The sequence below is a fragment of the Lagenorhynchus albirostris genome, chromosome 11, assembly GCF_949774975.1.
Source record: "Lagenorhynchus albirostris chromosome 11, mLagAlb1.1, whole genome shotgun sequence".
Classification (NCBI taxonomy): domain Eukaryota; kingdom Metazoa; phylum Chordata; class Mammalia; order Artiodactyla; family Delphinidae; genus Lagenorhynchus; species Lagenorhynchus albirostris.
The window spans coordinates 98,764,141-98,778,218 of record NC_083105.1 but is presented as its reverse complement, the minus strand read 5'-3'; the positions used below and the strand labels follow the sequence as shown (position 1 = coordinate 98,778,218).

Here is a 14,078-nt window from a genome sequence, read left to right as displayed (position 1 = left end):
ACTCAGAAACAATGTCCTGGGACCTCCCTGGCAGTCCAGTGGGTAAGACTCCATGCTGCTAATGCAGGGGGCCCGGGTTCGATCCCTGGTCAGGGAACTAGATCCTGCGTGCGTGCTGCAACTAAGAGTTTGCACGCCACAACTGAAGATCCCACATTCTGCAACTAAGACCCGGAGCAGCCTAAATAAATACATAAATAAATGTTTTTGAAAAAAAGGAACACTGTCCTTGCGCTTACAGAAAATACAAAATAAAAGAGTCATGTCTCTAAAATGATTGGTAACTTAGCAAAATGGCCTAAAGGGCTCTGTGAGTTTCTGTGGAACCCAGCATGGAAAGCCCATGTGTGGTCCAGGCTTCATCCCCGCAGACAAGGCTGAATCAATATCAACCTGAATTGTTGGAGAGACTGTCCTGGTCTCTAAACTTGTTCTTCCCTCTGGGTGCCTTATAAATGATTCATGAATGAAAGAATGAATATGAACAAATGAATGTGTCCACCTGTGCTTCCTCATTCCCTCTCCGTTCCCCTCCTGCACTAGCTGCCCATTTTCCTCAAGAGAAACAGAGCTCATACATCGTCACAGCACCGACCAAGATTTTACACCTGCTCCCTACGGCCTGATGCAAAATGCAAACTTGTCAGGTCTTCCTTAGAGTTCTCCAATAATCCCTGGTCTTTCTCTGTTCCCTCCCTACCCCAAAACCATCATTTGCTTTGTCAACAGCTACTCACGGCCATGAGACTCTTTGGACTTGCCAGTCCTCTGCCTTGGAATGCTCTCCCTTACTCAGATTATTAATAAGTGGACCCTCAGAATCAGAAGGGACCTTGTGGATCAAGACCAATCTCCTACCTGGAGCTGGAAACTTTTTTTTTTTTTTTTTTTTTTTTTTTGTGATACGTGGGCCTCTCACTGTTGTGGCCTCTCCCGTTGTGGAACACAGGCTCCGGATGCGCAGGCTCAGCGGCCATGGCTCACGGACCCAGCCACTCCACGGCATGTGGGATCTTCCCAGACCAGGGCACGAACCCATGTCCCCTGCATCAGCAGGCGGACTCTCAACCACTGCGCCACCAGGGAAGCCCTGGAAACCTCTTTAGAACATCCTTGACCCACCATCAACCAAGCCCTGCTTTGAAAACGATCCTTCATTTTCCACTTAAAATTATTAAAAACTTACCTCTGTTAAGAAACCTGCCCTCATTAATAAATAAAGGCATTCATTCCCTCACTCGTCTTTTGTTTATCAGACATGTTGAGTGCCTGTCATGTGCCAGGGAATGTGCTGGGCTCTGGGGGACATGAAAAGTCATGGGCCTCACTCACTGCTCGTTAGATGGGTCTGCAAAAGAACGGCTATTACCATAATTCTGTAGGATACACCATCAGTGTGTGCACCAAATGCAACACTGGGACAGAAAAGCAAACAGTTAATGATTCCTCTCAGCAGGAATGGGGTTAGGAAGACTTCACAGAGGAAGCACTGTGAAGAGCTAACTCTTAAAGGATGAATCTGGAATATTCACGTCAACAGGTAGAATGAGGTGGGCACGGGGGCTGGGAATCTCAAGCTGAAAGCACACTGACCATTCTTTCATTACCACTTGACTTCAGGGTAATAAATAATTGGTACCCATTGGAAGAGTATTTCGTACATGGTCTATGGCGAAGGGAATTGGTCTAGTCCTTTCAGAAAGCAATTTGGTAAAACAAATCAAGAACCATACAATGGCCATCCTTTAGATGTAGCCATCACATCTGGGGGAGTATATCTTGAGGAGGTAATTACAAATGTGGAAAAGATTACATACATGAAAATAATATATACTGGATTTGTGAAAATAGGGGAAAAATTGGAAACTGAGCCTCCAATTCACTTCCTTGGAAGATAGGTAAATAAACTATGATCCATTTATTAGAGGGTTGATTTATTATGCAGCTGTTTGTTTTAAATATTATATGACAATTTGGAAATATTTATTCATATAAGGCTAACTGAAAAAAGAGAAATGTGTGCATATGATCACAACTTTATTTTTTAACTCATAAATATTTAAAATATTTAAATGTTTAACATATGTGTTACTCTTAGAGGAAAACATAGGCAGAAGACTCTATGACATAAATCACAGCAAGATCCTTTTTGATCCACCTCCTAGAGAAATGGAAATAAAAACAAAAATAAACAAACGGGACCTAATGAAACTTAAAAGCTTTTGCACAGCAAACGAAACCATAAACAAGAAGAAAAGACGACCCTCAGAATGGGAGAAAATATTTGCAAATGAAGCAACTGACAAAGGATTAATCTCCAAAATTTACAAGCAATTCATGCAGCTCAATACCAGAAAAACAAACAACCCAATCTAAAAATGGGCAGACGACCTAAATAGACATTTCTCCAAAGAAGATATACAGACTGCCAACAAACACAAGAAAGAATGCTCAACATCACTAATCATTACAGAAATGCAAATCAAAACTACAATGAGATATCACCTCCCACCGGTCAGAATGGAGAAAAGGGAACCCTCCTGCACTGTTGGTGGGAATGTAAATTGATACAGCCACTGTGGAGAACAGTATGGAGGTTCCTTAAAAAAATAAAAATAGAACTACCATATGTCCCAGCAATCCCACCACTGGGCATATACCCTGAGAAAACCATAATTCAAAAAGAGTCATGTACCACAATGTTCATTGCAGCTCTACTTACAATAGGACATGGAAGCAACCTAAGCGTCCATCGACAGATGAATGGATAAAGAAGATGTGGCACATATATACAATGGAATATTACTTAGCCATAAAAAGAAACGAAATTGAGTTATTTGTAGTGAGGTGGATGGACCTAGAGACTGTCACGCAGAGTGAAGTAAGTCAGAAAGAGAAAAACAAATACCGTATGCTAACACATATATATGGAATCTAAGAAAAAAAAAGGTCATGAAGAACCTAGGGGCAGGACAGGAATAAAGACGCAGACCTACTAGAGAATGGACTTGAGGACATGGAGAGGGGGAGGAAGGGTAAGCTGGGACGAAGTGAGAGAGTGGCATGGACATACCACTACCAAATGTAAAACCGATAGCTAGTGGGAAGCAGCCGCATAGCACAGGGAGATCAGCTCGGTGCTCTGTGACCACCTAGAGGGGTGGGATAGGGAGGGTGGGAGGGAGACGCAAGAGGGAGGAGATATGGGGATATATGTATACATATAGCTGATTCACTTTGTTATAAAGCAGAAGCTAACACACCATTGTAAAGCAATTATACTCCAATAAAGATGTTAAAATAAATAAATAGGAACATTTTTATTTAAAAAATTAAATAAAATAAAATATGTGTTATTTAAAAATAACAAAAGGGGCCTAAGATATGGCACCAAAATGCTACCAAAAGTTGGGCTTGAACAAGGAAAGTTCTGGAAGACAGGCTTCCTTCTGTTTGCAAACTTTTTGTTTCATGGTTGTTTTGTTCCCTCTTAACCTGTAAGTAGTTTGCTTGTTTGTTTAATGTATGGAATGAATTTCACTCTCTACAATCTTGGGGTGAACTTCTTCCAAAAACCACCAAGTCTTCTACTTCTTGTTTTTTCTGTCTTCTCATTGCTTGGTAAGTGCCCGAGTCTGAACGTGACATAGTGCGAGACTGTTAAGTGTTAGTGGCTGACGAAGTACAGCACGTTTTCCTGTACCCTGCCTTCCTGGGGCCTCAAGACCATTAGGAGAAACAGCAACCCTTGCCACAGCTTTTGTTTGTGCTACACACCCTTCTACGCACTTCACAGACATTAAGTCATTATATATTGATACAACAATCCCGTGAAGTTAGGCTTAGGACTAGGGTTAGGGTTAGCCATTTACCCAAAGCTATCTAGCTAGTTGGTGATAGAGCCAGGATTTGAACCCAGGGAGTATGGCTCAAGGGTCTCTGCTCTTAATCACTCAAGACAGGGAGCTTTGAAATAGCCAGCTCTCTGTACAGACAGGCAGACAGGCATTAACACCTACACAAATAACTGCGTGGTTGGGGGGAGGGGCTGGAGATGGAGGGTGGAGTTTGAAAGACAGAGCTATGGGGGTTCTAGCGTAAGCCCCTTCCCGAATGGAAGCCTCAATCTGGCATCGATCTCTTTCTGAGAGGATGGCAGACGCAGAATGACATCTGAGCGGTCATCTCTGCGTAAATATAGGGCTCAGTGTTGGAGAGGTAGCCCTTAGCGAGAGGCAAAAAGCATCAGAGAGCTGTGTGTTTACACAAACTGTGTCTTGATATTTCCTTTGTCTATTGTTCTTGAGGCAGACATAATGATTGTTTCTTCTCTGGGGCATTTATTCAGATGACAAAGCTAAGGCTTTGCCTGGAATTTTAGAGACCCCAGAACTCGAACAGAACTTTGTTGTCCATCTCATCTAGACCTTGTCCATCCCTCTACCCTTAGCGCACACACACACACACACACACACACACACACACACACACACACTCTCTCTCTCTCTCTCTCTCTCTCTCTCTCTCTTATGAAGACAGAGGCTAAGTATCCATTAGAAATAACAAGTGAGGTACCTGGTACACAGAGGTGTTAGTAGCCCCTGTTAAAAGGAATTAACCAAAGAAGGCAGGAGTCATTATGCAAACACAATGAGGGTCCAATGATATGAAGTCCTGAGTGATTCTTTCGTTGGATCTGACTCATGTTTCTCCGTTCTAGATTGAGTCAATGTTTACATGATATGTCTGCCCTCTCGGTCCTATGTTTTTAATTCATTAGTTCCAAGTCTTGGAAACAGGCTACTCAAATATTCACCCCAGTGAAAGCTCAGGGTTATTAATAAGCAGACAAGTGTTTGCAGGCAGCTGGTCCGAGCTGGGACACTGCTCACGATGGAGAACACGTGGCTTCCGAACCACGTCTGAAATGACTGTGTTCTGTTGGCCTGCGCTGCACGCGCTCCTACTCTTAGGCCTCATCCAAGAACAGTCAGAGACTATAACTAGAAATCTTCCTCTCACCCCCTACCCAAAACATCCCCAGCATTTTTAGAGGAAAGATGACATTTTCCCCAGCCCCGCCTGATCAGAGTGAGGGACTCCCCTATATTCTCCTCGTCAAGGTTTATATATCCTTGTCCCAAGGGTCAGAGGACTACTTTCCTCGTTCTTAGCGGAAATTCCATTCTTAAATATCAGACTTCCCAATTTGCCTCTCATGGTAGAAACCACGGGAAGGAACCCGAGAGACGACACCTGTCATTTGACAGATGAAGCCAGGTGGCCCCCAAAGAAGATGGGACCATTTGAGTATCAAGTTGGTGATGAGATGCTGCCGGTTCGCAGACCAGGGCTCCTTCTGCCCACACCCTCCTCAACTTCCACGTGGCACTGAAGGCGACACTGTGTCGCCATGAAGCCCGGGAAGGAGCAGAGGCTGCCTCAGTTATTTTCCTAACCCTCCCCCGACCCCCTCATCTGAACGTACCCCCAGTGGAAGGAAAGCCCATGGGCTCTTACTCATTTCCATGTACTCTGGCGTCAGTCCAGTGTATGGTTCCAGGCTGTAGTCTAGATCCCACTGCTCTGGGTGCTTTGAACAGGCGGAGTCAGCTTGTCCAGGCTCTGTCTCACCTTTCAGCTTCCGAAATAATTTCTTTAGCTTCCTGGAAAAGAAAGGGATCCGTCACCAAAAGCCTCTGGAGGAGAGGGTTAGTTCTTCAGACAGAAAGGAGAAAAACAACTAAGTTTTGAAACTGGACCATCTCTCATCTAAGGACAGAGAGAGGAACACTAAGGAGACTACTTTTCTCTTAAAGACAGTCCCAGGAGGTCCTTTGTCGGGATAATAAAAGGGTCATCCCGCAAAGGACCAAGTTTCTTCAAACCCGAAGAAACTTTTAATTCTTCCTGCTGTTTGATAAGCAACAGGAATGTTGGCCCTTCCTGTCCTATTTTCTAACGGGTGATCTGTCCACCCTCTTCATGCGGAAGGGAGGGTGTTTAGAAAGTAGCAGAAAGATGCCATCTTCCCACCTCAAACATTTTCATGTGTTAATAACATGAATAGCGTATGTCCATTAAAGCCAAGCTAAACGTTGTCCACCATTGCCATGGGGTGAATCGTATCCCCCCAAATTCATATGTTGAAACTCTGAGCCCCAGTGTGACCATATGTGAAGACAGGGCTTTTAGGAAGTACTTATGGTTAAATGGGGTGATAAAGGTGGGTCCTAACCCAAAGGATTGTTCGCCTTGTAAGAAAAGGAAGAGACAGCAATCTCTCTCCACCGTGTGAGGTCACAGTCATCTGAAAGCCAGGAAGAAGGCCTCCACTAGAAACCAAACCCTGCCAGCCCTTACCTTGGATTTTCCAGCCTCTAGAACTGTGAGAAAACACATTTCTGTTGTTTAAGCCCCCCAGTCTATGGTATTAGTTATGGCAGCCTGAGTAGACTAAGTCAACCACATTCAGGACATTTTTGGTCTAGAATGAGAACAAGACAATAATGGCCCAGCCTCCTGGGATTGGTATGAGGATGAAGTGAAACAGTGTTTATACCATCCTTAGCACAATATCTGGACATAGTAAGCATTCAATAGATGCTAGCTATTATTATTTTTAATATTAAATGCTAAGATTAATTAAATGCCTGAAGGTACGATCTTTTCATCCCTCCCACTGTTACACAATACACAGAGAATGAAATGAGGATAAGGAGTGAGGTCCCAGTTCTGCTGACTGGTCTAAGAGGAAGTTTCTAGGAGACTGTGGAAGGAGAACTAACAGCAGAACAGTCAGAAGCATAAACCTGAAATGTTTAAAGGGATCGTGCCTATAACTTAAGGTTGTTTTTACCATTTTACAGCTGGGAGGGCTGAGACTCAGAGTGGCTAGGGGTTGCTTGCAGTCCAGAGGCTGGCATAAGGACCCAGGTCTTCTGGCTCTGGCCCAGGTTTCTTTTCCTCCACAATTCACGGTCAAGGTCTCCATGAAGGAGACTTGGGATTGACACATGGAATTCATGAGCGCAAGAACCAGAAAGAGAAGGGGAACCGAGTGGATGGGAAGCAGAAGATCACCTTTACTTCCCACGTGAGTCTCCAGCCGCCCCTCTGTTCGAACCTGCTGTGGCTATCGCTCATTCAGGGGAAATCTCTGATTGTTCTGGTCTTTAGCTTATAGTTCCCGATAATTCTAAGTTGAAATCTCAGCTCTTCACTCCCTGGTGTGTCAGATAATCTCTTTAGCCTCAGTTTCCTCCTTACTAAATGAAGATGATGCTAAAAGATAGGTCCTAGAACCAATTCAATGAGATAAGGTATATAAAGGCAATTTAATAGCAACCATGTTTGGAACAAGGTAACTGCTCAATAAATGTTAACTATCATTAATGTAAAAAAACAAACTAAAATAAAGGGATTGTAAAGTCCATGTTCCATCCGAATGCAGGAATCCTCCCCACACACACATCCTCACACAAGGCCATCCAACCCCTGCGTAGCTCTTTCCAGAGGAGCACTCACGAAATCATTAGGCATCTCATTCTATCGTTAGAAAGTGCTCAGGCAAGTAGTGGGAATCCCATGGTTCAAAATAATGTTTTGATCGGTGCCTTGTCCAATACCACTGCCATCAAGAAGCCTGTAGTATTGTGGTATGGGTAAAAATCTGATCTTGGATGTCAGGAAGTTGTTCTTTAAAAACCTAGTTTTACAACTCACCAGTTATATTTTCTTGGGCAAGTTATGAAAACTCCATAAGCTTTAGTTTTCTTATCTGTAAGATGAGAAAATAAATATTAACTGGCCCATTGGGTCAGTTAAAGGAGATAATCTATGTAACATGCTTAATTTAGGGCTTGGTACGTGTCAAGAGCTCCATAAATATATCGTCCTTATCACTGTCATCCTCATCATCACAGGAGGATCTAAAGAATGAGTTGAGATCCACAGAATCAACAGTAAAATAAAATATTTCATGATAAGATAGCAAGCAACGATTCTGTGATCACAAGAAATTAAGAAAAGCCTAGATGGAGCCTGAAGGTTCTGAAGCCAAATAGTATGAAGTGGCTGAGACCCTGTCTGTGAGTCGGGACAGAAGGACAGGATGAAGAAAAAACATAAAGAAGAGAGAGACAAGAAAAGAAGGGAGGGAGAGAGGGAAGGAGGAAGGGAAGGTCTACAACCAGAACTCAAATTAAGACTTTTCTGCCAAGTACCAGGAATCAGAAAACTCGGCCACATCTTTAGTAAAGAATAGTAAATGGGGCTTCCCTGGTGGCGCAGTGGTTGAGGGTCCGCCTGCCGATGCACGGGACACGGGTTCATGCCCCGGTCCGGGAGAATCCCACATGCCACGGAGCGGCTGGGCCCGTGAGCCATGGCCGCTGAGCCTGCGCGTCCGGAGCCTGTGCTCCGCAACGGGAGAGACCACAACAGTGAGAGGCCTGCATACCACACACACAAAAAGAATAGTCATGGAAAATTGAACACATGCGTATATCCCTGTCCACTTCTGAAATGCTACCAAAATGATAGTGAATGAATTTTAAAATGTATAAAACCACAAGGTTAAAGAAAATAGTCATGACTACAGTAGAGTATGAGAGATATTAATGACCATCTTGGAAGATGAACAGTGAATGAAGGAGTTAGCAAAGCTGTGATGGCTGAATACCAAGTACCTACAGTGGAAGACAGAAGGGAAAAGCAAGTCAACTCATGCTGAAAAATCTCAGACAGGCTCAGGAATTGCAGGCACCAGGTATCAGCAAAGGCAGGAGGTAGGGATTAGTCAAGGCACTATTAAAGGAACAGCAGACCCTAATCTCTCTGTCCACCATATTGCCCAAGTGACTGCCACTTCCCAACACCAACAGGAGCAAAAAGTTTATTCAGAGAAGAAAATGAACCAGGGAAACTCTGGATCTGACATAAATCCAATAAAATGATAGGAAGTTAAAAATCAATAACCTCTTAGGGAAAAAAGAAAATAGAACTAAAGACAAATATATGGGCAAGAGGAAAGAAAAGAGAAGGAAATTAATCAGTCTATGAACTTCAACATTTACACAGAGAGAGAAGACAGAGAAAATGGTGGGGAAGAAACTACAAGAGAAATATAAGAAAATGTCCCAGAGGTGAAGGACATGCACTTTTTTTTTTTTTTTAATTTGTTTGGCCACACCACATGGCATGTGGGATCTTAGTTCCCCAACTACGGATCGAACCCACACCCCCTGCATTGGAAGTGCATAGTCTTAACCCCTGGACCGCCAGGGAAGTCCCAGGACATGCACTCTCTGATTTTAAGGACCTACTCACCAAAATGAAGAAAGAAAAGGATCTCCACCAAAGCATATCACCTTGAGATTTCAGAATGCTAAGAAGAAAGAAAAGGATTCTAACAGCTTCCAGCTCCAGAAGGACAAAGATAGATTCTCTAAAAATTATAAGCAAAAGGATATTAGAATTCTCAACATCAGCCCTTTACAATAGAAAACTCCAGGGAAATGTATTAACATTGAGAAGGCAAATGATGTTTAGCATAGGATTTTATACCTAGCCAAAGTATACAACGAGTGCAAAGGCAGAATAAAGATATTTTCAAACATGCAAGTTTTCAAAAAAGATATATTTCTATGCCTCCATCCTCATGAAGCTCCTGGAGGATGAATTTCACCAACAAAGGATCTAAAGCAATAGAGAAAACAGTATGGAATCTGGCAAAGAATCCACCAGAAAAAGAAGTGTTGGACCTAACAGGGATTGATAGCTGTATGGAAGGTTTAGTGAACAAACACTTCTGGTCTAAACAGGATAATGGAGGGTTCCTAGAGGATGGTCTCAAGGAAGAAATAAGTGTGACCAATAAGACATCTGATGTGTTTAAAAAGAATGAAATATTGCCATTGGCAGCAACATGGATGGACCTAGAGATTATCGTACTAAGTGATGTAAGTCAGAGAAAGACAAATATGATATCACATATGTGGAATCTAAAAAATAATACTAATCAATCTATACACTAAACAGAAACAGACTCACAGACATAGAGAACAAACTTATGATTACCAAAGGGAAAAGGGACGGGGGAGGGATAAATTAGGAGTTTGGGATTAACAGATACAAACTATTATACATAAAATAGATAAACAATAAGGATTTACTGTATAACACAGGGAACTATATTCAATATCTTATAGTAACGTATAGTGAAAAATAAACTGAAAAAGAATATATACACATATATGGCTGAATCACTTTGCTGTACATCTGAAACTAACACAATATTGTAAATAAACTATATTTCAATTTTTAAAAATGATAAGGCAAAACCCAAAAAATAAATAAGAAATAAAAGACATCTGATGTGTTTAATGAGGTAATTAAGCTGGGAAAGTGGACACTTAAACAAGGTCACCAATATGGTATAATGAGTATTATAAAGGGAGAGATTTAGGGAATCATGGGCAACCTAACCTGCAAGGTTTCCCTGGGGAAAAGCTGTGTAACCCACCGAAGGATGAAAGATGATAGAAGCAGCATGGGAAAGTGAGAGAGAGCTGTGGAAGGGGAAGGTGTGTGTTCTAGGCAGAGGGAATTATTTGTGCAACAGCCAAAGACAGTGCGAGAATGGTCACTGCAGGGAATAAAAGGAGATCCAAATGTTCGCAGCATAAAGTAGGAGAGAAAGTGATGAAGGATGACTTGAGAGGTAGCACAAGTTCATGAAGATGGCCTTGTAAGCCATGTGGATGTGGCGGTTCAAGTGAGAGATCAGGGTAGCAGAGGCCAGGATGATTGCCATGGCCGTGGAAGAAAGCAGAACGAGACACGCTTAGGAGGTGGGGTTAAGAAGCTGGTGGGGAATTGCAGTTGGGAAGGGAAGAGGAACCGAGGATGACCCCCCGAAGTCCTTGGCCGTGTGGGTGGGTGGTGGCAGAGTTCGCTAAACTGGGGGACACAAGAGGAGAGCGGGAGGAGAAGTTGTTGAGATGGAGGGTTTCATGAGACAATTAAGTAGGGATGTCTAGTAAACAGTTATATGTGGTCTAGAGCTCTGAAAACAGGTCCGGGTTGGAGCTAGAGACCCAAGAACCATCACGGAGAGAACAATGGAAACTCTAGCAACGAACACCTCCTGTGGGTGGCGTGGAGGGGAAGGAGCCTTCAGAGGGCAAGGAAGGAGCAGTCACAGGAAGAGATGCTCAACTGTGAGACCCTGTGGCAACGAAGGCCAGGGCAGAGGACGGCCTCAGGAAGGACACCGCGGTCGGCCATGCAATACGCCGTGGGGGGGTCCAAACATCCACAAATAATTCTTACGAACCTCTCCTTACTGGGAGTCTCCCTCCTGGAGATCTCAGCGCCCATTAAAAACATTAATAAAGGAAGTCCCTCGAGAGCAGGATTTAAGAGGAATCCTGCACATTCTATAACACACAGACGGGGCGTTTGGAAAACTTCACATTATGATTCCTACCGTATGATGCATTCGCTTGTTAAAATAACTCCTTTGAGGTTACCCTTGTCTCCTTTTCATCTGCTCTTTCTCTGTCCCTTGTGAATGACAAGTCTGAGAAACTCTGTCCAGAAGCCTCTGAGCCTTTCCCCTGCATGTGCCCCACAGGCTCACCCTGAGACCATGGTGACTGTCAGTCACGCCTTGGCCTCCTGGCTGCAGGATCCAGGCCCCAGGAGTCCTCCACAGACCCTGGCTTCACAGACCTCGAGCCTCGTGAAAGAAGGCAGAAGCAAGCCCGCCACGGGCCGAAGAAGAGAAACACATCAGCCTCGGAGCTGTGTATTCCTCTTCTTGACACAGGACAGGATTCAACTTTGTTCCTTAAACCTCTGATTCACAGCCATATTCCACTGTATTGAGGGGAACACACAGCTTCCCTTGCCTGTGATGGCTTTAAAGAGAGACTGTTTTACGTCTTTAAATACAATATTTATCACATTTATCAAAAAAAGAAGAAAGTTTATGAAATCTTCCTGGCTGTGTGCAGGGGTATATTGGCTATTTTGGGGTGTGATCTGGTGCTTCTAGCAAGAATGGGGACGGGGGGACATTTTGCCAGCGGAAGTATTAATTCATCAGCTCTGTCCATCTCAGACGTCACTCAGGAAAGAATCTGGCACCTGAAAAAGAGCATTTACCCTTCACACACACACGCACACACACACACACACGCACACACACACACACACACACACACAATCTCTCTGAACGATTAAAGGCCATTTCCAATTTTGCTTCATGGAATACTAGAGCTGAGTTTGAGATAAAATTATAGCGAGGACTTGGGATGTGCTGTGGCGTGTTTGGGGGCACCATGACGCCTGGATTCAAAGTCCATTTTGCACAAACACATATGGGAAAGGTGGTGTGTGTGTGGTGGGGGAGGTGAGGAAAACCCCCATCAATGGACTCAGATCATAAATAGCACAGGATCGGATTCTGCCCTGCGAGCCGGCCATGTCTGAAGTTATCTCAGAAGGAGCTGCCGATGAGCATTACTCTGGGGCCTGTTGTGATGAGAACCACCTGGCTCCCCTCTGGAAAGCATCTGTCACAACTGTGTCAGGCCCCAGGAGCCTGGGGATGTGTGAGTGGGGAGAGTCCAAGGCCAGGCCACACAACTTCAGCTTCATCTAGTATCATGTCGTCATTGCCCGTGAAGAGTTACTGCTCCCAGTTTCGCTGCTTCCTCTGAAAGCACTTCATTTTTCCATCTCCAGGGGCTCTGAAGCAGGCCTAGCAAAAGTGGGACATGCTTCTGTCTGGACGGTGCTGGCCTTCCATGGTGGCCCTGTCTGGGGCACCTGCCAGATTTAGGGGTAGCAAAGGGAGAGGTCTGGAAGCTGAAGATGCTTATCTTGGTCCCAAAGGACAGGTGTACAGTATTCATGGACATGCCTGGTATCTGTGCCAACCCCGTGGAGACCTGCGGGGTTAAAAGGCAAGAACACTGTGCTGAGCCAATGTCTCCCAAGCAAAGGACACGCGCCACTAGCAGCTCATGTGATGTTTTTGGAAGGCCACTAGACTTGGCCTAACATCTCATTAGAGCACCTGGAAGAATTATTCACTGCTCTCAGCTCATCCCTCTGATTGCAGTCCAGGAGAAAACCCCAGTCTGCTGCTGGTATGTCTTTAACAACTCCCCGGGACTTGTGCAACTTCTTTTTCAGTAAAGAGAATGCAGATCTTAGGCTAACTTCATGGATTAATAATGGATCAGTTTTATTGTATTTCTTTCTACTATTTGCTATTCAGGGTAACTGATAGTGTTAGTTTTCCACTTTCAGAAATGTGATGCACTTAAAAAGTGAATTGGCTTAGAGGAAATTAATATGCAAATAGCTGTCTAGGTAGGTAATGGAAAACAATTTAAAAGTTGGCTGACAAATGACTAAAGATTGGGAAACAATCTAATGCAAGAAGCCTACTGGACTGGTCAACTCAAGAAGACACTAGAATTTGTAGTGGTGGTGCTTTTAGCAATACACACACATGCACACACACGCGCACATGCACGCACATGCACGCACAGAGAATCTAAGGAGAACCGTGCACCCTTAGGGAGTTAGATAAATTACAGCCGACTACCTGGCTTACCAGCAAAGCCAGTTCAATAGTCTTTAACATTTTAAAATTCTCTTTGGCAGAATCTCAGCAAATTGCTTTCAGAAGTAAATAACAAACACGAAAAATGATCAATTTATGTGTATAACCATATTTTTTTTACCCCAAATATTCTTATCCAGTATGATTACCTACATAACTCCTCAGACTTGCTTCTGTTTTTAAAAATCAAGTCTGGTCTCGAAGATTAATATTTATCTCCCTGAGGGAAAAAACTGGATGCAGGCTCTGACGGCACCGAAGAGCTACCATGAACCACAAGCCATGGGTCCCAGAACATAAGAGAAAAACACTGTTCCTGAGAAGGTCTTTTCAGCTCACTCCCTGGACTCGAAACACTCAGAGAGCATCACTTGTAAACATAAAAGCCAATGACACTCAGTAACACCTTGGCTACCTGCACCCCCAGGAACGGTTC

General features: G+C 43.8%; 1 protein-coding gene across 1 annotated transcript in view; it reads right to left on the bottom strand.

Moving 5' to 3' along the window:
- The window catches only part of ANO2 (anoctamin 2), a 334,695-nt gene that overhangs the window by 31,948 nt on the left and 288,669 nt on the right, over positions 1 to 14,078 (bottom strand). Inside the window, exon 20 of the mRNA XM_060167142.1 lies at positions 5,521 to 5,666. Within this exon, the coding sequence (XP_060023125.1) occupies positions 5,521 to 5,666 (146 nt within the window). The remainder of the gene's footprint in view (positions 1 to 5,520; positions 5,667 to 14,078) is intronic.